This window comes from Pleurodeles waltl, chromosome 1_1, assembly GCF_031143425.1.
Source record: "Pleurodeles waltl isolate 20211129_DDA chromosome 1_1, aPleWal1.hap1.20221129, whole genome shotgun sequence".
In the NCBI taxonomy this organism is placed as follows: Eukaryota; Metazoa; Chordata; class Amphibia; order Caudata; family Salamandridae; genus Pleurodeles; species Pleurodeles waltl.
This window is the reverse complement of record NC_090436.1, coordinates 18,561,554-18,583,960: the sequence shown is the minus strand read 5'-3', so window position 1 is coordinate 18,583,960 and position 22,407 is coordinate 18,561,554. Positions and strand designations below refer to the sequence as shown.

Below are 22,407 nucleotides of genomic sequence, written 5' to 3'. Positions count from 1 at the left end.
ACACTGCACCCTGCCCATGGGGCTACCTAGGGCCTACCTTAGGGGTGCCTTAGATGTATAAAAAAGGGAAGGTTTGGGCAAGGTCGGATCAGCAGTTTAAAACTGCACCCGCAAACACTGCAGTGGCAGGCCTGAGCCATGTTTACAGGGCTACTAATGTGGGTGGCACAACCAGTGCTGCAGGCCCACTAGTAGCATTTGATTTACAGGCCCTGGGCACCTCTAGTGCACTTTGCTAGGGACTTAGTAGTAAATCAAATATGCCAATCATGGAAAGCCAATTACACACACAATTTACACAGGGAGCACTTACACTTTAGCACTGGTCAGCAGCGGTAAAGTGCCCAGAGTAACAAAAACACCAAAAACAAAGTCCAGCACACAGCCAAAACATAGGAAGCAGAGGCAAAAAAGACAGGGGAGACCACACCAGGATAACACCCCTTGTTTCATTATTTGCACACTCTTAATAACTCTGTGTCGTAACAGTTTCATTCCTTGGAAAGTTGCACAATCTGAACTACTTTTTCTAACGTTGAATTATCTGTCCAGAGCAGCAACTTTCAATTTCATATTCCATGTTTTGTGATCCTCATCTAAGTCCTCCTCACAATCTTCTCCTCCTGAAGTGACTCATATTAGAGAAATGTCTCGGTGCAGAAACAAAACCCTTAAAAATGTTGCTTAGTAATTGTCTAGCTGCGACTTAATTTACTCTTTTCCCCTAATTTGCATCCTGCTGACAGAGAGCTGTTTCATACTTATCAAAATCTCCCTCTTCCCCTAAAATAGGGGAATTGCAAGACATGGCGCCGTCAGCACTCCGAGTGTTCTATGAAGGCCAACTTTCTTTTATCAGTAAACATGTCACCATCTAGAGCTTCGAGGCCTTCCTTCCTCTGTCCTCCCCTCCCAGACCGCTTCTCCTGAGTAGGCAGGAAGGTAACTGGGGCTGCCCTGCCCTCCATGGAGGAAGTGATGTGTTTTTGTTGTTCTAGGTTATGCAATACCAGTAGATGCTGTTGACAAGTTACAGAATGGTACAGAAATGGTGGAATGATAAAGTCACATATACTTCACCAAAAGTCATCTCTCAAAGTAGGAGTTCACACAAGTTTTTTGCAGGGAATCATATTTCAAAGCCTTGATTAATTTTGTTTTTTTTCCCCTTTTTTCCGGCATTTGGAGATGTGCAACATAAGTGTGGAAATATGCATCAGAACTTTCAGTGTCGCACACTACAGTCATATGAGTGTCAAACATTGGCAAGCAACACATAGTTTGTTGGCCAGCCCCTGACGTCACAAAGGGAGGCCGTAGAAGGTCCCCTGATGTCCACCAAGACGGACGCCGCTGCGCGTCTGTCTGGCAACAGTCGCGGCCAGGAAGCATATTGTACACTTCCGAAGCTACCTGCCGGCGCATCTAACATGCTTGTAACGTCACTGGCAGTCAATATTTGCAGTGGACCTGCCTCACATCTTATGCGTCACCCAAGGCAACATTGTGCGCAAGCCACTGAATACTGCGCCGTATGCCTTGGACAACATTAGCGCAATGTAACATCAAAGTCATTAAGGGACATATTTATGAGAGGCTTGCGCTGCCAAAGTATCGCTTTTTAATTTACGCTGGTCTCTCAACCATATCTATGAGGTCACGCAAAGCCACTTTGCGTGTCTTTGAATGGCCTCATAGATATGGAGTAAGACAAAGCAGCGCAAGTAACTGTGTTGCCTTACTCTGCACCAGGGGGGCATTCCATGAGTATTGTAGTGGGTTTCCCCCTGCAACACCCATGGATTTTTACGCTGCCCCAGATGAACTTAATCACATAAACTTGCATCAGCATCAAAACCTTGCGTCTCCCCAGAACAAAGCGAGGAAAAATGTTTTTTCTCCTCGTTTTATTTTGTATCCTGCAGCACACACAGAAAAAGGCCTCTCTGGATTGTTTTTGTGCAGGAAGGTGCCCCTTCATGCAGCACAGACACCCTTGCAACATGGTGCAAGGGGAGCCTGAATTGGCGCTAGGCTGCCAAAATGGCACACAGTGCATTCCTGCCCTTTCACATTGGAGTAGGGCAGCACAGCAAGGTGACTCATTAAGGCCTTCCACTACTGCCTGTGCTGCTAGTTGTCTCTTCACTGCTGCCCGTGCTGCTAGTTGTCTCTGCACTTCCACCTGTGCTGCTAGTTGTCTCTGTAATACTGCCTGTCCTGCTAGTGGTCTCTGCATAGCTGCCTGTGCTGCTACTTGTCTCTGCACTGCTGCCTGTCCTGCTACTTGTCTCTGCACTGCTGCCTGTCCTGCTAGTTGTCTCTGCACTGCTGCTTGTACTGCTAGTTTCTGCAATGCTACCTATCATCCTAGTTGTCTCTACCCTGCCCCCCGTGCTGCTAGTGGTCTCCGCACTGCCGCCCTTGCTGCTACTTGTCTCCGCACTGCAGCCCATGCTGCTACTTGTCTCTGCTGCCTGTGGTGCTAGCTGTCTCTGCACTGCTGTCTCTGCGCTGCTGCCTGTGCTGCTAGCTGTCTCTGCACTGCTGTCTCTTCGCTGCCGCCTCTGGTGCTAGCTGTCTGCGCACTGTCGCCTGTGCTGATAGTTGTCTCGGCACTGCCGCCCGTGCTGCTAGTTGTCTCGGCACTGCCGCCCGTGCTGCTAGTTGTCTCTGCACTGCCGCCCGTGCTGCTAGTTGTCTCTGCACTGCCACCCGTGCTGCTAGTTGTCTCTGCACTGCCGCCCGTGCTGCTAGTTGTCTCGGCACTGCCGCCCGTGCTGCTAGTTGTCTCTGCACTGCCGCCACTGCTGCTAGTTGTCTCTGCACTGCTGCCGCTGCTGCTAGTTGTCTCTGCACTGCTGCCGCTGCTGCTACTTGTCTATGCACTGCCGCCCGTGCTGCTACTTGTCTCCACACTGCCTCCCGTGCTGCTACTTGTCTCTGCTGCCTGTGCTGCTGGCTGTCTCTGCGCTGTTGCCTGTGGTGCTAGCTGTCTCTGCACTGCTGTCTCTGCGCTGCTGCCTGTGGTGCTAGCTGTCTCTGCACTGCCGCCCGTGCTGCTAGTTGTCTCGGCACTGCCGCCCGTCCTGCTACTCGTCTCGGCACTGCCGCCCGTGCTGCTACTCGTCTCGGCACTGCCACCGGTGCTGCTACTTGTCTCCGCACTGCCGCCCGTGCTGCCGCTTGTCTCCGCACTGCCGCCCGTGCTGCCGCTTGCCTCCGCACTGCCGCCCGTGCTGCCGCTTGTCTCCGCACTGCCGCCCGTGCTGCCGCTTGTCTCCGCACTGCCGCCCGTGCTGCCGCTTGTCTCCGCACTGCCGCCCGTGCTGCCGCTTGTCTCCGCACTGCCGCCCGTGCTGCCGCTTGTCTCCGCACTGCCGCCCGTGCTGCCGCTTGTCTCCGCACTGCCGCCCGTGCTGCCGCTTGTCTCCGCACTGCCGCCCGTGCTGCCGCTTGTCTCCGCACTGCCGCCCGTGCTGCTAGTTGTCTCCGCACTGCCACCCGTGCTGCTAGCTGTCTCCGCACTGCCGCCCGTGCTGCTAGCTGTCTCTGCACTGCCGCCCGTGCTGCTAGCTGTCTCTGCACTGCCGCCCGTGCTGCTATTTGTCTCTGCACTGCCGCCCGTGCTGCTATTTGTCTCTGCACTGCCGCCTGTGCTGCTATTTGTCTCGGCACTGCCGCCTGTGCTGCTATTTGTCTCAGCACTGCCGCCTGTGCTGCTATTTGTCTCGGCACTGCCGCCTGTGCTGCTATTTGTCTCGGCACTGCCTGTGCTGCTAGGTGTCTTCAGCACTGCCGCCTGTGCTGCTAGGTGTCTTCAGCACTGCCGCCTGTGCTGCTAGGTGTCTTCAGCACTGCCGCCTGTGCTGCTAGGTGTCTTCAGCACTGCCGCCCGTGCTGCTAGATGTCTCAGCACTGCCGCCCGTGCTGCTAGGTGTCTCAGCACTGCCGCCTGTGCTGCTAGGTTTCTCTGCACTGCCGCCTGTGCTGCTAGGTTTCTCTGCACTACTGCCTCTGGTGCTAGTTGTCTCCCCACTGCCGCCTGTGCAGCTAGGTGTCTTCAGCACTGCCGCCTGTGCTGCTAGGTGTCTTCAGCACTGCCGCCTGTGCTGCTAGGTGTCTTCAGCACTGCCGCCTGTGCTGCTAGGTGTCTTCAGCACTGCCGCCTGTGCTGCTAGGTGTCTCAGCACTGCCGCCCGTGCTGCTAGGTGTCTCAGCACTGCCGCCTGTGCTGCTAGGTTTCTCTGCACTACTGCCTCTGGTGCTAGTTGTCTCCCCACTGCCGCCTATGCTGCTAGTTGTCTTCCCACTGCCACCTGTGCTGCTAGGTGTCTCTGCACTACTGCCTCTGGTGCTAGTTGTCTCCCCATTGCCGCCTGTGCTGCTAGTTGTCTTCCCACTGCCACCTGTGCTGCTAGGTGTCTCTGCACTGCTGTCTGTGCTGCTAGCTGTCTCAGCACTGCCGCCTGTGCTGCTAGCTGTCTCTGCACTGCCCCCTGTGCTACTACGTGCCTCTGCACTGCCGTCTATGCTGCTAGCTGTCTCTGCGCTGCCGCCTGTGCTGCTAGGTGTCTCTGCACTGCCGCCTCCGGTGCTAGCTGTCTCTGCGCTGCTGTCTGTGCTATTCGTTATCTCAGCACTGCCACCTGTGCTGCTAGTTGTCTCAGCACTGCCGTCTGTGCTGCTGGTTGTCTCAGCACTGCCGTCTGTGCTGCTGGTTGTCTCAGCACTGCCGTCTGTGCTGCTGGTTGTCTCAGCACTGCCGCCTGTGCTGCTGGTTGTCTCAACACTGCCGCCTGTGCTGCTGGTTGTCTCAACACTGCCGCCTGTGCTGCTGGTTGTCTCAACACTGCCGCCTGTGCTGCTGGTTGTCTCCGCACTGCCGCCTATGTTGCTAGCTGTCTCTGCACTGCCATCTATGCTGCTAGCTGTCTCAGCACTGCCCCCTGTGCTGCTAGTTGTCTCCGCACTGCCGCCTGTGCGGCTAGTTGTCTCAGCACTGCCGCTTGTGCTGCTGGTTGTCTCCCCCTCTGTCGCCTGTGCTGCTGGTTGTCTCCGCACTGCCGCCCGTGCTGCCGTTTGTCTCTGCACTGCCGCCCGTGCTGCTATTTGTCTCTGCACTGCCGCCCGTGCTGCTATTTGTCTCTGCACTGCCGCCCGTGCTGCTATTTGTCTCGGCACTGCCGCCTGTGCTGCTATTTGTCTCGGCACTGCCGCCTGTGCTGCTATTTGTCTCGGCACTGCCGCCTGTGCTGCTATTTGTCTCGGCACTGCCTGTGCTGCTAGGTGTCTTCAGCACTGCCGCCTGTGCTGCTAGGTGTCTTCAGCACTGCCGCCTGTGCTGCTAGGTGTCTTCAGCACTGCCGCCTGTGCTGCTAGGTGTCTTCAGCACTGCCGCCCGTGCTGCTAGATGTCTCAGCACTGCCGCCCGTGCTGCTAGGTGTCTCAGCACTGCCGCCTGTGCTGCTAGGTTTCTCTGCACTGCCGCCTGTGCTGCTAGGTTTCTCTGCACTACTGCCTCTGGTGCTAGTTGTCTCCCCACTGCCGCCTGTGCAGCTAGGTGTCTTCAGCACTGCCGCCTGTGCTGCTAGGTGTCTTCAGCACTGCCGCCTGTGCTGCTAGTTGTCTTCCCACTGCCACCTGTGCTGCTAGTTGTCTTCCCACTGCCACCTGTGCTGCTAGCTGTCTCAGCACTGCCGCCTGTGCTGCTAGCTGTCTCTCCACTGCCCCCTGTGCTACTACGTGCCTCTGCACTGCCGTCTATGCTGCTAGCTGTCTCTGCGCTGCCGCCTGTGCTGCTAGGTGTCTCTGCACTGCCGCCTCCGGTGCTAGCTGTCTCTGCGCTGCTGTCTGTGCTATTCGTTATCTCAGCACTGCCACCTGTGCTGCTAGTTGTCTCAGCACTGCCGTCTGTGCTGCTGGTTGTCTCAGCACTGCCGTCTGTGCTGCTGGTTGTCTCAGCACTGCCGCCTGTGCTGCTGGTTGTCTCAACACTGCCGCCTGTGCTGCTGGTTGTCTCAACACTGCCGCCTGTGCTGCTGGTTGTCTCAACACTGCCGCTGCTGCTAGTTGTCTCTGCACTGCTGCCGCTGCTGCTACTTGTCTATGCACTGCCGCCCGTGCTGCTACTTGTCTCCACACTGCCTCCCGTGCTGCTACTTGTCTCTGCTGCCTGTGCTGCTGGCTGTCACTGCGCTGTTGCCTGTGGTGCTAGCTGTCTCTGCACTGCTGTCTCTGCGCTGCTGCCTGTGGTGCTAGCTGTCTCTGCACTGCCGCCCGTGCTGCTAGTTGTCTCGGCACTGCCGCCCGTCCTGCTACTCGTCTCGGCACTGCCGCCCGTCCTGCTACTCGTCTCGGCACTGCCGCCCGTGCTGCTACTCGTCTCGGCACTGCCACCGGTGCTGCTACTTGTCTCCGCACTGCCGCCCGTGCTGCCGCTTGTCTCCGCACTGCCGCCCGTGCTGCCGCTTGCCTCCGCACTGCCGCCCGTGCTGCCGCTTGTCTCCGCACTGCCGCCCATGCTGCCGCTTGTCTCCGCACTGCCGCCCGTGCTGCCGCTTGTCTCCGCACTGCCGCCCGTGCTGCCGCTTGTCTCCGCACTGCCGCCCGTGCTGCCGCTTGTCTCCGCACTGCCGCCCGTGCTGCCGCTTGTCTCCGCACTGCCGCCCGCGCTGCCGCTTGTCTCCGCACTGCCGCCCGTGCTGCCGCTTGTCTCCGCACTGCCGCCCGTGCTGCTAGTTGTCTCCGCACTGCCGCCCGTGCTGCTAGCTGTCTCCGCACTGCCGCCCGTGCTGCTAGCTGTCTCTGCACTGCCGCCCGTGCTGCTAGCTGTCTCTGCACTGCCGCCCGTGCTGCTATTTGTCTCTGCACTGCCGCCCGTGCTGCTATTTGTCTCTGCACTGCCGCCTGTGCTGCTATTTGTCTCGGCACTGCCGCCTGTGCTGCTATTTGTCTCAGCACTGCCGCCTGTGCTGCTATTTGTCTCGGCACTGCCTGTGCTGCTAGGTGTCTTCAGCACTGCCGCCTGTGCTGCTAGGTGTCTTCAGCACTGCCGCCTGTGCTGCTAGGTGTCTTCAGCACTGCCGCCTGTGCTGCTAGGTGTCTTCAGCACTGCCGCCCGTGCTGCTAGATGTCTCAGCACTGCCGCCCGTGCTGCTAGGTGTCTCAGCACTGCCGCCTGTGCTGCTAGGTTTCTCTGCACTGCCGCCTGTGCTGCTAGGTTTCTCTGCACTACTGCCTCTGGTGCTAGTTGTCTCCCCACTGCCGCCTGTGCAGCTAGGTGTCTTCAGCACTGCCGCCTGTGCTGCTAGGTGTCTTCAGCACTGCCGCCTGTGCTGCTAGGTGTCTTCAGCACTGCCGCCTGTGCTGCTAGGTGTCTTCAGCACTGCCGCCTGTGCTGCTAGGTGTCTCAGCACTGCCGCCCGTGCTGCTAGGTGTCTCAGCACTGCCGCCTGTGCTGCTAGGTTTCTCTGCACTACTGCCTCTGGTGCTAGTTGTCTCCCCACTGCCGCCTATGCTGCTAGTTGTCTTCCCACTGCCACCTGTGCTGCTAGGTGTCTCTGCACTACTGCCTCTGGTGCTAGTTGTCTCCCCATTGCCGCCTGTGCTGCTAGTTGTCTTCCCACTGCCACCTGTGCTGCTAGGTGTCTCTGCACTGCCGCCTGTGCTGCTAGCTGTCTCAGCACTGCCGCCTGTGCTGCTAGCTGTCTCTGCACTGCCCCCTGTGCTACTACGTGCCTCTGCACTGCCGTCTATGCTGCTAGCTGTCTCTGCGCTGCCGCCTGTGCTGCTAGGTGTCTCTGCACTGCCGCCTCCGGTGCTAGCTGTCTCTGCGCTGCTGTCTGTGCTATTCGTTATCTCAGCACTGCCACCTGTGCTGCTAGTTGTCTCAGCACTGCCGTCTGTGCTGCTGGTTGTCTCAGCACTGCCGTCTGTGCTGCTGGTTGTCTCAGCACTGCCGTCTGTGCTGCTGGTTGTCTCAGCACTGCCGCCTGTGCTGCTGGTTGTCTCAACACTGCCGCCTGTGCTGCTGGTTGTCTCAACACTGCCGCCTGTGCTGCTGGTTGTCTCCGCACTGCCGCCTATGTTGCTAGCTGTCTCTGCACTGCCATCTATGCTGCTAGCTGTCTCAGCACTGCCCCCTGTGCTGCTAGTTGTCTCCGCACTGCCGCCTGTGCGGCTAGTTGTCTCAGCACTGCCGCTTGTGCTGCTGGTTGTCTCCCCCTCTGTCGCCTGTGCTGCTGGTTGTCTCCGCACTGCCGCCCGTGCTGCCGTTTGTCTCTGCACTGCCGCCCGTGCTGCCGCTTGTCTCTGCACTGCCGCCCGTGCTGCCGCTTGTCTCCGCACTGCCGCCCGTGCTGCCGCTTGTCTCCGCACTGCCGCCCGTGCTGCCGCTTGTCTCCGCACTGCCGCCCGTGCTGCCGCTTGTCTCCGCACTGCCGCCCGTGCTGCCGCTTGTCTCCGCACTGCCGCCCGTGCTGCTGCTTGTCTCCGCACTGCCGCCCGTGCTGCTGCTTGTCTCCGCACTGCCGCCCGTGCTGCTGCTTGTCTCCGCACTGCCGCCCATGCTGCTAGTTGTCTCTGCACTGCCACCCGTGCTGCTAGTTGTCTCCGCACTGCCGCCCGTGCTGCTAGCTGTCTCTGCACTGCCGCCCGTGCTGCTAGCTGTCTCTGCACTGCCGCCCGTGCTGCTAGCTGTCTCTGCACTGCCGCCTGTGCTGCTATTTGTCTCTGCACTGCCGCCCGTGCTGCTATTTGTCTCTGCACTGCCGCCCGTGCTGCTATTTGTCTCGGCACTGCCGCCTGTGCTGCTATTTGTCTCGGCACTGCCGCCTGTGCTGCTATTTGTCTCTGCACTGCCTGTGCTGCTAGGTGTCTTCAGCACTGCCGCCTGTGCTGCTAGGTGTCTTCAGCACTGCCGCCTGTGCTGCTAGGTGTCTTCAGCACTGCCGCCTGTGCTGCTAGGTGTCTTCAGCACTGCCGCCTGTGCTGCTGCTTGTCTCCGCACTGCCGCCCGTGCTGCTAGTTGTCTCTGCACTGCCACCCGTGCTGCTAGCTGTCTCTGCACTGCCGCCCGTGCTGCTAGCTGTCTCTGCACTGCCGCCCGTGCTGCTAGCTGTCTCTGCACTGCCGCCCGTGCTGCTATTTGTCTCTGCACTGCCGCCCGTGCTGCTATTTGTCTCTGCACTGCCGCCCGTGCTGCTATTTGTCTCGGCACTGCCGCCTGTGCTGCTATTTGTCTCGGCACTGCCGCCTGTGCTGCTATTTGTCTCGGCACTGCCGCCTGTGCTGCTATTTGTCTCGGCACTGCCGCCTGTGCTGCTATTTGTCTCGGCACTGCCGCCTGTGCTGCTAGGTGTCTTCAGCACTGCCGCCTGTGCTGCTAGGTGTCTTCAGCACTGCCGCCTGTGCTGCTAGGTGTCTTCAGCACTGCCGCCTGTGCTGCTAGGTGTCTTCAGCACTGCCGCCTGTGCTGCTAGGTGTCTTCAGCACTGCCGCCCGTGCTGCTAGATGTCTCAGCACTGCCGCCCGTGCTGCTAGGTGTCTCAGCACTGCCGCCTGTGCTGCTAGGTTTCTCTGCACTGCCGCCTGTGCTGCTAGGTTTCTCTGCACTACTGCCTCTGGTGCTAGTTGTCTCCCCACTGCCGCCTGTGCTGCTAGGTGTCTTCAGCACTGCCGCCTGTGCTGCTAGGTGTCTTCAGCACTGCCGCCTGTGCTGCTAGTTGTCTTCCCACTGCCACCTGTGCTGCTAGTTGTCTTCCCACTGCCACCTGTGCTGCTAGCTGTCTCAGCACTGCCGCCTGTGCTGCTAGCTGTCTCTCCACTGCCCCCTGTGCTACTACGTGCCTCTGCACTGCCGTCTATGCTGCTAGCTGTCTCTGCGCTGCCGCCTGTGCTGCTAGGTGTCTCTGCACTGCCGCCTCCGGTGCTAGCTGTCTCTGCGCTGCTGTCTGTGCTATTCGTTATCTCAGCACTGCCACCTGTGCTGCTAGTTGTCTCAGCACTGCCGTCTGTGCTGCTGGTTGTCTCAGCACTGCCGTCTGTGCTGCTGGTTGTCTCAGCACTGCCGCCTGTGCTGCTGGTTGTCTCAACACTGCCGCCTGTGCTGCTGGTTGTCTCAACACTGCCGCCTGTGCTGCTGGTTGTCTCAACACTGCCGCCTGTGCTGCTGGTTGTCTCCGCACTGCCGCCTATGTTGCTAGCTGTCTCTGCACTGCCATCTATGCTGCTAGCTGTCTCAGCACTGCCCCCTGTGCTGCTAGTTGTCTCCGCACTGCCGCCTGTGCGGCTAGTTGTCTCAGCACTGCCGCTTGTGCTGCTGGTTGTCTCCCCCTCTGTCGCCTGTGCTGCTGGTTGTCTCCCCACTGCCGCCCGTGCTGCCGTTTGTCTCTGCACTGCCGCCCGTGCTGCCGCTTGTCTCTGCACTGCCGCCCGTGCTGCCGCTTGTCTCCGCACTGCCGCCCGTGCTGCTGCTTGTCTCCGCACTGCCGCCCGTGCTGCTGCTTGTCTCCGCACTGCCGCCCGTGCTGCTGCTTGTCTCCGCACTGCCGCCCGTGCTGCTGCTTGTCTCCGCACTGCCGCCCGTGCTGCTGCTTGTCTCCGCACTGCCGCCCGTGCTGCTGCTTGTCTCCGCACTGCCGCCCCTGCTGCTGCTTGTCTCCGCACTGCCGCCCGTGCTGCTAGTTGTCTCTGCACTGCCACCCGTGCTGCTAGTTGTCTCTGCACTGCCGCCCGTGCTGCTAGCTGTCTCTGCACTGCCGCCCGTGCTGCTAGCTGTCTCTGCACTGCCGCCTGTGCTGCTATTTGTCTCTGCACTGCCGCCCGTGCTGCTATTTGTCTCTGCACTGCCGCCTGTGCTGCTATTTGTCTCGGCACTGCCGCTTGTGCTGCTATTTGTCTCGGCACTCCCGCCTGTGCTGCTATTTGTCTTGGCACTGCCGCCTGTGCTGCTATTTGTCTCGGCACTGCCTGTGCTGCTAGGTGTCTTCAGCACTGCCGCCTGTGCTGCTAGGTGTCTTCAGCACTGCCGCCTGTGCTGCTAGGTGTCTTCAGCACTGCCGCCTGTGCTGCTAGGTGTCTTCAGCACTGCCGCCTGTGCTGCTAGGTGTCTCAGCACTGCCGCCTGTGCTGCTAGGTGTCTCAGCACTGCCGCCCGTGCTGCTAGGTGTCTCAGCACTGCCGCCTGTGCTGCTAGGTTTCTCTGCACTACTGCCTCTGGTGCTAGTTGTCTCCCCACTGCCGCCTGTGCAGCTAGGTGTCTTCAGCACTGCCGCCTGTGCTGCTAGGTGTCTTCAGCACTGCCGCCTGTGCTGCTAGGTGTCTTCAGCACTGCCGCCTGTGCTGCTAGGTGTCTTCAGCACTGCCGCCCGTGCTGCTAGGTGTCTCAGCACTGCCGCCCGTGCTGCTAGGTGTCTCAGCACTGCCGCCTGTGCTGCTAGGTTTCTCTGCACTACTGCCTCTGGTGCTAGTTGTCTCCCCACTGCCGCCTATGCTGCTAGTTGTCTTCCCACTGCCACCTGTGCTGCTAGGTGTCTCTGCACTACTGCCTCTGGTGCTAGTTGTCTCCCCATTGCCGCCTGTGCTGCTAGTTGTCTTCCCACTGCCACCTGTGCTGCTAGCTGTCTCAGCACTGCTGCCTGTGCTGCTATCTGTCTCAGCACTGCTGCCTGTGCTGCTAGCTGTCTCTGCACTGCCCCCTGTGCTACTACGTGCCTCTGCACTGCCGTCTATGCTGCTAGCTGTCTCTGCGCTGCCACCTGTGCTGCTAGGTGTCTGCACTGCCGCCTCCGGTGCTAGCTGTCTCTGCGCTGCTGTCTGTGCTATTCGTTATCTCAGCACTGCCACCTGTGCTGCTAGTTGTCTCAGCACTGCCGTCTGTGCTGCTGGTTGTCTCAGCACTGCCGTCTGTGCTGCTGGTTGTCTCAGCACTGCCGTCTGTGCTGCTGGTTGTCTCAGCACTGCCGCCTGTGCTGCTGGTTGTCTCAGCACTGCCGCCTGTGCTGCTGGTTGTCTCAGCACTGCCGCCTGTGCTGCTGGTTGTCTCAACACTGCCGCCTGTGCTGCTGGTTGTCTCCGCACTGCCGCCTATGTTGCTAGGTGTCTCTGCACTGCCATCTATGCTGCTAGCTGTCTCAGCACTGCCCCCTGTGCTGCTAGTTGTCTCCGCACTGCCGCCTGTGCGGCTAGTTGTCTCAGCACTGCCGCCTGTGCTGCTGGTTGTCTCCCCCTCTGTCGCCTGTGCTGCTGGTTGTCTCCGCACTACCACCTGTGCTGCTAGGTGTCTCTGCACTGCTGTCTATGTTGCTAGCTGTCTCAGCACTGCCGCCTGTGCTGCTAGTTGTCTCCGCACTGCTATCTATGTTGCTAGCTTTCTCCGCATTGCCGCCTGTGCTGCTAGTTGTCTCCGCACTGCCGCCTGTGCTGCTAGTTGTCTCCGCACTGCCGCCTGTGCTGCCAGTTGTCTCCGCACTGCCACCTGTGCTGCTACGTGCCTCTGCACTGCTGTCTATGCTGCTAGATGTCTCAGCACTGCCGCCTGTGCTGCTAGGTGTCTGCACTGCTGCCTTTGCTGCTAGTTGTCTCTGCTGTCTATGCTGCTAGCTGTCTCTGCGCTGCTGTCTATGTTGCTAGCTGTCTCAGCACTGCCGCCTGTGCTGCTAGTTGTCTCCGCACTGCTATCTATGTTGCTAGCTTTCTCCGCATTGCCGCCTGTGCTGCTAGTTGTCTCCGCACTGCCGCCTGTGCTGCTAGTTGTCTCCGCACTGCCGCCTGTGCTGCCAGTTGTCTCCGCACTGCCACCTGTGCTGCTACGTGCCTCTGCACTGCTGTCTATGCTGCTAGATGTCTCAGCACTGCCGCCTGTGCTGCTAGGTGTCTGCACTGCTGCCTTTGCTGCTAGTTGTCTCTGCTGTCTATGCTGCTAGCTGTCTCTGCGCTGCTGTCTATGCTGCTAGGTGTCTCTGCACTGCTGCTTGTGCTGCTAGGTGTCTTTGCACTGCTGCCAGTGCTGCTAGTTGTCTCTCACAGCAAAGGATCTTCTCCTTGGCCCACCTGAGTCTGACCAGCGCTCCCGGGATTGGCGGTAACAAGCTCTGGCCAGCGTTGAAGATGGTCCTTCCGTCCCCCCCCCCCCATGATGTTGCCTCCTGGTCACCGGTGCAGAACGGAAGGAAGAGATGTTTATGGAGAGAATCTTCTGGAACTTAAGAGATGAGCAGAGCTTCTGCCGCAGCAGCGGAACCCCCTAGAACATTCTGTCCCAGAAGGGCTACATCTAATTATTTAAAGTTGTGAAGCGACCTATTAATCGATATTTCTAAGCTTTTATTCTTACATTTAGACTGAATGCAGCTAGCAGTCCATTGACCACGCGCAGCCCTGCCCTGCAGTGACTCATCAGTTATGTATTGCAATTTATTTTCGCCATAGAGGTATTTACTTCTGGAAAAGTTATACATCACCGATGGCCCCAGCAAGTTTGTTAAATGCAGCACACTTTATTTCACATGGGTATTTTAAAAAGGAAAAGTACGAGGTTTATGTAAAAAAACAAACGTGTTATTCCTACATGTAATTCAATTTGCCTCTTTCTTCAATAATTTCCTGTATCTTAAGTAACTTCCCTTTCAAGTTGACCCGTTTGGGTTTGTAATAGTATTAATAAGGCAGCCTCAGGAGAAATGAGGAACTTGAATGTTGGTCTCACTGGACTGACGGGCAGTTGGCCTATCTGATGTGCCTTCTGCTGTTTCCTACTCAGTGGAGACAAATCCACTCCGGAGCTGCCATAACCTCTGTCTTGGCTCCCCCCACGTGTTGTGAGTCTGACACACAGGAAAGTACTCACTTAGTTCTACACAGTTCCATGCATGGGATGGTACTTAGAGCACTTTCACAAGGGATGCTCTGTTTGGAAGTATTTTTTTAATATACATACTTGGATGCAGGGTACACTTATCGACTCAAAAAAATGTTTAGGATTAAAAGGATGCTATTTTAAATAAGACATCTCACTGATGTTCTGGTGTGTGATGTAATTTACAAAATAAATGATCTGGGTATGTAAATGTACATGGGTTGGTATGTCCCTATAGATCCATAATGTGTCTGTGGTTTTAAACGTTCTGCTAGTATGGAGAGCCCAGGAAGTAACCTCTGCCCGACAGTGTGGCATCCTTCATCCTAGGGTGCCCATCTAGGACTGGGGATGTGCTCTGGAGGACCAGTGATCACTCATTCTGCTACTGGGCATCCTGGTACCCAAGTGCTCGGTGTGCCCCTTACCACATCATGTCATCTTGGTGCATATCTCCAGGGCTTGTTGTGTCAGCGCAAGATCCTTTTCTGCTAACATTTAAGATGTGTAAGGGGCACAGGGGTTTTTGTTGGTCCCCCCACCAGCCTTTCGCATGGTTAAGCCCCCGAGAAACAAGACGTAGGTCATATTCGGGTGGCATGTCTCTGCGGGTACTGTGTGCCCCTGGGGTCAGGCGCCATCACCAGGAACTGCTCCAGGTAGGAAGACGCCAGGAAAAGAAACCTGTGGTCCTTCCATTTAAAGCACGCTGAGGGTCTCTCCTGTATCTGGTTGCCATGGAAATGTATTCTGAATAGAATCCCGATTAATAACCTGGGATGGTAAACAGCCGCTCGGTCCATCACCACACCTTTCATGCAAATACAGAAAGATGAATGAAAATAGCGCCTGTAAAGAAGAGTCATGGGGCAGTAAAAATAAGGGAACATTTAGGCTCGGACTGCAACCTTTGCGGTCATAACATAGTGAAATATGTGATCATATAATCCGTTATTCCTCCCCCACGTGATAGAGTGATTATTAATTGATTTTAAAGTCGCACAAACTCTGTGCATAATAAAAAAATATATATATCCGTACGTGCCAGGCCTTGTTTTATACTTCAGCTCAGTGAAACTTACTAACTAACCCGTTTTATTGTCTATAGACCAGAAAACAGTGGCAGGATTATTGTCTAAAATTATAATCCCCGTCATTCAAAACTTCTGGATAATTGAAGTAATTTATGGGTATTTTAAACTGCGAGCAGAAAGCCACCAGGTCTTACCTGTTTAACGGAGCTAAACTCTCAAAAGCAGTGTCCTTCTAGGACGAGTTTTATTCTAAAAAGATTAATCCGTGCAGGCGTGCCAGGGTTTCTTGGCGCTATGACAGGAAGTCAGTTTGGTAAAAACGCAGGCGCTAAGAACAAAGAGAAGAGCCTCCCTGAGGAACTAGTCTCGGTGCCGAGCTCAGCACCAGGGGCGGCCTGGGACGTAGCAGTTGAAGTTTGCTGCTAGGACGTCAGGAGACCTCTGACACCCTTATGAGCAGAGGGAACTGCTGCTGGGAAAGGTACTTTCCATGGGTGATGTATCAGCAACTCACAACTTAAAGGCCGGCTTCCAGAGATTTGTTTTTTTAATTAAACTTTCTCTTGACTTCCAGCAGTGATTCTGTAAAATGTTACCTCGTAAGAGGTTGAGATGCAAGCCCTTTAGAAAAAAGGTATCCAGGGCTTTAAGTGGGGCGGGCCACTCAGCTCCAGGAGTTCCTTTTTCAATTCAATGTATTTATTTATGTTTTGAAACTCCGAGGAGGTCCACATAAACAGTACAATTCATAAGAGACACAATACGAATCAATTAGATAAAATCTACATCATAATTCATATTATTTACAAAATAAACTGCATCCACATCACACCCCACTTAATTTACGTTACAGTACATTTCCTATACATCCATTTAAATACATCATAAAATTAAACCTCCTATAAATAGAAACAATCAATATACATTTAAAAATGTCTTTAACAAATGAAAAATCCTAACACAGAATATTTAATTCTGAGGGTTAAACAACGCACCCAGAGCGTCACCTGCTGAGCGTATATTAAGGTTAAAAACAAGGGGTTCAGCCATTTTTTCCTCCATAAAAGTAAAGTGGGACAATCGAGGACCGACGGTTCTAAAAAGCAGGTGCTGAGACCGGTCCCTATCGGGGCCTTTCAGTTCTGCCCTCAAATCTCAACTCGGCAGCAGTCCTTGCCTTTGATGTATCTTCTAAGAGACTCGTCACAGTTCTTTCACAGTCTCATCTTTTCAGAACTGAAGCATTCTCAATATCTTATACAACGAAGCCATTGTTGTGGTTTATTTAATTTATGCAGCTAACGACAAAGCCAATAGTCCTCGTTTCTTTTAGGTGTAATGTCAGCTGTTGTAGTATATATCTGCATGCAATGCCCAAAAGAAGCAGCAAAACCCCAGGCTGGTGGCTCTCTCTGCTTAGCACAGATTTTAATTTGACGTGTTTTATGCCACGCCCTTAGTTACATCAGCCTCGCCCCCTTGAGAGGCCTTACCCTCACCCCCCCCCCAGTTTTTTCATCCCACTTAAAGCATGCTGGACATATCTTTGTCAGGTCCCAATGACATCTGTATATCCCAGGCCCAGCTCTCCCCGCACTGCTGCACGGCTCTTGCTCCTGTCTTCTTGCGTTATCAGCACCTTGAGACCCTCACAGGTGATTTGCAGCGCTTTGAAATCCTTGATTGAATGATTGATTATTTGGTGGATAGGGCCTGGCCATGATCCTTCGGCTTCTGCATCCCCATGCAACCGAAGCCCATCAGAGAGTGAGAAGCAAAGATATTGCTGGCTCAGGCCTGTAAAGGCACCCCAAAAATATTAATCTCCCCTTCCTCAGTGAAGTCATCTTACAGGGAACGAGCCCCCACATCCTCCTATAAAAAGCATCACACACTACTATACGGATTCATAGTTTCACTGATTGGTCTTATGACCCTTCCGCAAGCCTTCACCAAAATGTTGGCTGTGGTGGTGGCGTCCCCGGGAACGTGTAGACCAATTTGGACGATCGCCTGGTGATGACTGGGTCCACTGCACTGGTCGTAAACCATCTGGAGTGCACCCCGGTTCTACTTCCACAAAAGGACATGTCCATCAGCCAGCAAAAGTCCCACCTCGCCCCCACTCGGAGGTTGAGCTTCATTTGAGTGGTCATGGACCCAACCAGCATTCTTGCTTGTCCTCCGCCACAGACGAGTTGGATATTGTGGATTCGGTTCTTCATGTTGGGGCATCCTGTGGTGTCTGAGGAGGCTGTGGCTGGGGTAGATGACCATGAAAAGCCTTTAGTCACTGGTGAAGAAACCCATTCTTGTCAATGTGTTGTGTTGAGGGAGGTTTGCCTGGCTCTGAAGGTGTTCCTTCAGTCCATCTCTAGGCGTGTTACATTGGTTCTTACGGATGATGTTTCCACTCTCCATTGAATCAACTGACAGGGCTAGAAACATTTTAAGACATAAACAAGGTGGGCTATGCCTTGGGTCCCAGCCTTTCAGGGGCTCCTGATACAGCCAGCTCTGTTCTGCAGAGTCTTTACGACCCTGAATAATTCTTAAACATTTTGTTTTACATATCGTTTTCCTTCACTTTAATGTGGGTCATGTGTGAGAGTCTATTACAGATATTTGTCAGAGAAATGTTTGTTTCATGCAACATCCATGGAAAAATGTTCTAGATCAAAACAGGACAGCTCATATGAGAAACTGGAGGGTGAAACACAGATTATTTGCAGTAATATTAGTGAGCTGCTTCTGTGTTACAATATTAAAAACACATATTACTATCCCTGAATATTAGATGGAAACATATTTAGAATTTAGAAGAGTGTGTCTGTGCAGTGTCAGTGACCTGGCCAAAGAGGGCATGAAAGAGCAAATATTGGGTCTAAAATTCAAACCTGTTCCAAACAAGGTCCCCCAAAATAAGTGTGGCCCAGGGCCCCCAAAATCCTTCAGGTTTCCCTGGATAGGGCAGCATGGGTTCCACTTATGGGAGCTGCCTCTGTTCGTGGGTATTTTCCCGGTGGCTCACCATCCCGAAGGCATTCTGAATGCGAGGGTGGATGCCTTCAGTTGCCTGCAGCTGGAGGATCCTAGAATGAAGGCTCCATTCTTAGAAATAAATGATGTTCTTCCGCCTGGGATGTTAATGTACAGATCTTTCATACAGCTCTGGACAGGAAGTGCCACATGTTCTGAACCCTGCATTTCCTGCCACGTGGTTCACTGTGGATGCCTCCCACCCCCATGGATTCAGGGTCTGTTTTCTACATTCCTTCTCATCCCTCTGCTTCAAGAGGTCCTGCAGAAGACGTGAGAGGGTCAAGCACACCCAAGTCCAGGTTTGGTAGGTAAGGAATGCGAGGCAACTGAAAATGTGTGCTTGACATGTGTTAGGGCTTTTGGAAAGACCAGATAGAGTCTCAAGTGCGGAATGGACTACTGAGTGCTCAGCAGACATAGGACCCCAGGACACGGTTCGCTGTGATTGAATACAAAGTAGAGGAATTTTTTTGTGAGGAGCTTTGCTTCTTTCAGAGACTAGAATCCACACCCTGCAGGGAGCTGCTAATTTGAGATGTATCGGGGTTCTCCTGCCTACCTGGGACGTCACTCCTTAGTTGTGGTCAGTCACATCCACAAGGAGGCCCCCTTTTTGTACAGTATGTGCGCGTGTGGTGAAGGCTGGGTCAGCGAAGGCGCAGCTCATCACAGTTTCATAGATGTCGTGACAGAAAGTTTCAATTCTATTAAGTGCACTGAGGGAAGAGTGTTCCTTGTTGTTTGCAGGTAGCCAGATATAAAGTATGGAAGATGCTCCATAATCCTTTATATTTATTTATCAGATAATCAGGTATACAGATACAAATGCTTAAGTTTAAATACATATCTCAAAGAAAACACAAAGAGGAAAAAAAGAAGAAATGTAGTATTGAAACTTCATTCTTTTAGTGGATATAATACATTACAAGGTATTAAAATGATTCAGCCTCAATTCCCCCCGCAGGCTTCCAGATAAGCTTTTCCCATTGCCCCACTCTCTGTGCGTATTCATCTTCTAGCCTTCTAACCGGACTCATTTTAGTGATCGAAGTCTCGAACAAGGGAGGTCTGGGGACTTCCATTTTTACAAGATCAAAGATTTGTGTAGAAGTGCTCCAAGAGAGTAAAATTGTTGTTCTCGCAGATCCAGTTGACAAAAGGCGGGGGCGATTCCGTGCAAGGCTCCCTGTTAAATGTTTAATGTGGACCTGCAATTTGTTACTCATGTAGCATTAAATCTAATCCCAGAAATCAAGTAGTTTTGGACAAAGAAAGCCCATATAGACCCAGTCACTGCGGGGATGGTTACCTCTGCGGCACCTAGCCGAGGTGCCGGAAACGTTTGCTGTAGGCGATATGGAGTGTAGTACGGAGCCCATTTGGAATAAAACCACATACGTGTAAAGTTAGCTGCACACAGGGCTTTGTAGCACATGCGATTGAACCGGGTCCAGCCAACAAAGTCAAGCTTCCCCTCAATATAATGTGAAATAGGGTCAAATGAAGCTCGAGCAATGGTATCGTGTGAATATAAGTACAACATTTATTACCAGATTTCCAGACCTGTAAGGTTTTTTCTTCTCACAAAGTGCACTGTATTAATGTTCTTCTATATTCCACTAGATGCCTCTATGTGTAGGTCTAGAGGTTTTGGGAAATCTGAAGGTAAGAGAACTCTAGATCTGTTGGGATGTTGGCTTGCTCTATAGCTATCTGTTGGCATGTTTTAATTTGGCCGGGCCGGCTAATAAATAACTTTGAATCTATGATATCCCAATCTGGCCCAGTTTTTATTTATATTTTGCTGCAAATTTAGGTCTGGTAGTCTAGAATCCTTCAGAAGCATCTGAGAAAATGATAGCCCTCTTGAATTAGCAAAAGCGTTTTGACCACAGCACTGGGGGACTAATACCGAGATCTTTTGGTCAATTTAGGTATTTTGAGTAATATTGATAGCTGCGACCCCTCCTCGACCAGCATTTTCTGCAAATAAAAATAGGCTTCATGCGACTCTTCACTGGAGAGCTGCTACATAGATATACACCACCCAGTTTACAACTAATCAATCAATCAATATTTGTAAAGCGCGGCTATTCACCTGTGAGGGTCTCAAGGTGCTGGGGGGAGGGGCCTCATACGAAGAGCCACGTCTTGAGGTTCTTCCTGACGATGGTGAGTGACGGGCTTTGTCTGAGCTGCAGGGGGAGGTTGTTCCAGCTCTTTGCTGCAGTGTAGGTGAAAGATCATCCTCCAGCAGTGGTTTTGCAGAAGCAAGGGACGGTGGCCAGGACCATCTGGGTGGAGCGGAAGGATCTTGCGGGGGTGTGGAAGGAGACGCGGTGGTTCAGGTAGGGTGTTCCTGCGTTGTGTGTGGCCTTCTACGTGTGGGTGAAAAGCTTGAAGGTGATTCGCTTCTCAACCGGTAGCCAGTGGAGGGTCTTCTGGTGCTGGGAGATGTGTTCTCGGCGAGGGAGGTCCAGAATAAGTCTGGCAGCGGCATTCTGGATGAGTTGACGTTTTTTGATGTTCCTAGTTGAGGTGCTGGCGTAGAGGGCGTTGCCATAGTCGAGCTTCCAAGTGACTAGGGCGTGGGTGACTGTCCTGTGGCAGTCTGCTGGGATCCATCTGAAGATTTTCCAAAGTTTGAGGAGTGTGTGCCAGCAGGAGGAGGTGACAATTTACCTGGCTGGTCATGGATAGGGAGGAGTCAAGGATGATTCCAAGTTGCAGGTGTGCTCAGTCAGTGCAGAGGGGGCGCTGAGGGATGTGGGCCACTAGGAGTCATCCCAAGGTGAGGTGGCGTTTCCAAACATGATGAGCTCCGTCTTGTCGGAGTTGAGCTTTAGGCAGCTTTCTTTCATCCAGGTGATTACTGCTTCCATTCCTGAGTGGAAGTTAGTTTTGTCTGTGTCCAGGTCTTCGGTGAGGGAAATGATGAGTTGTTGTTTCATCGACATATGACATGATGTTCATATCGTGGCTTCTGACGATGGCGGCAAGAGGGGCCATGTATACGTTGAACAGTGTGGGACTCAGTGAGGACCCTTGGTGGACTCTGCAGTTGACTCCTGTGGGTCTGGAAGTGTAGGGCAGGAGTCTGACCCTCTGTGTCCTCCCGGAGAGGAAGGAGTGGATCCATTCCAGGGCTCATCCGCGGGTTCTATGCCATGGAGTCTGGTGCGCAGAGTGCTGTGGGAGACCGTGTTGAATGCTGCTGAGAGGTCGAGGAGTATGAGTGCTGCAGTGTGTCTGCAGTCTAGGAGTAATCGGATGTTCCTCGGTGGCTATCAGGAGGGCTATCTCCGTGCTGTGGTTGCTGCAGAAGCCGGACTGGGAGCTGTCCAGGGAGTTGTTGGCCTTGATGAAATTCTGTAGTTGTGCGTTGATTGCTTTCTCCATTACTTTGGCGTGGTATGGTACAACCGAGATGGGCCAGAAATTCTTTAGTTCTGATGGGTCGGCGAAAGTTTCTTCAGGAGAGGGCGTGTTTTCAGTCCTCTGGGAAGGTGCCCGTGTTGATGGAGCAGTTGATTGTGTTACAGAACTCTGGGACGATGGATGCGCTGGCTCTGATGTATATGTGGTGCGGGAGAGGTCTGAGGGGGCTCTGAGTGGGTGCTGTTCATGATGTTGGCTGTTTCCTCTGTGGTGAGCGTGGACCACCTCTGGATGGTCTGGGTGGGTTCTGTGGGGGTGGGTTGGTCACAGGTACCAGTGCCAGGATTTTCCAGGAGGAATCTGTTGTAGATGTCATGGACCTTGTGATGGAAAAAGGAGGTGACTTTGGAGGGGGGGGATCTGTGAACTCATTGATGACTGAGAAGAGTTCCATAGAGTTGTGTGCGGAGGAGTTGATGCGCTCCTGGAGTGCGTCCTTCCTTGCGTTGTTGACATTTCGTCGTTGGGCGGCAGTTGCGGCTCTGAATGAGGCAAGGTCTTTGCTGGTTTGGCTGTTCCTCCATTTTTCTCAAAAGGTCTGTGGGTACACTTTGATTCTTGGATTTCGGTGGTGAACCAGCTGGCTTTCTTAGGTACGTGTTTGGCCGATGTCAGCCGGAGAGGGGCTAGAGTGTCTGCGCATTCGGTGATCCATGCATTGATATTGCAATCTGCTGTGTTGGCGGCGTCGGAGGGAGGAGGAAGGGATTTGGCCAGTTGCTCGTTGGTGATTTCGTTCCATTTCCTGTGAGGGGGTGGGGGGGGTCATGGAGGTGCGGGTGTGGCTGCTAGGTGCGGTGATTGTGAAGTGTATGCAGCGGTGGTCAGTCCAGTCTGGGGTGGCGATGGTCTTGATGGTGATCCGGTTGCCTGAGGTGAAGAAAGGGTCCAGTGTGTGTCCTGTGATGTGTGTGGCTGTGGAGACTAGCTGTCTGAGGCAGAGGGTGGCGAGGTTGTAGAGTAGAGCGGTGGTGTTTAGGTCAGTGCAGTCCTCTATGTGGAAATTCAGGTTGCCGAGGAGGAGGTAGTCGACTG

At 54.1% G+C, this 22,407-nt stretch overlaps 1 protein-coding gene across 1 annotated transcript; it reads right to left on the bottom strand.

Moving 5' to 3' along the window:
• Positions 1-2,881: 2,881 nt before the first annotated feature.
• Positions 2,882-21,333, bottom strand: LOC138288233 (mucin-22-like). The gene is made up of 11 exons (XM_069229663.1): positions 21,135-21,333; positions 11,782-12,243; positions 10,369-11,007; positions 9,708-10,283; positions 8,981-9,382; positions 8,260-8,898; positions 7,389-8,174; positions 6,206-7,032; positions 5,608-6,106; positions 4,164-5,255; positions 2,882-3,807 (listed from the first exon to the last, which is right to left on the bottom strand). Exons 1-11 carry the CDS (start codon positions 21,331-21,333, stop codon positions 2,882-2,884), a joined length of 7,047 nt encoding a protein of 2,348 aa, XP_069085764.1.
• Between the last annotated feature and the right edge of the window lie 1,074 nt (positions 21,334-22,407).

Coding starts and splice junctions, on each gene's coding strand:
- LOC138288233 (XM_069229663.1), bottom strand. CDS start 21,333: ATGGAGAAAGCAATCAACGCACAACTACAGAATTTCATCAAGGCCAAC. Junction 10,284..10,368: donor AAACGGCAGCACGGGCGGCA/GTGGGGAGACAA, acceptor CTAGCCGCACAG/GCGGCAGTGCGGAGACAACT. Junction 3,808..4,163: donor ACCTAGCAGCACAGGCGGCA/GTGCTGAAGACA, acceptor GACACCTAGCAG/CACAGGCGGCAGTGCTGAAG.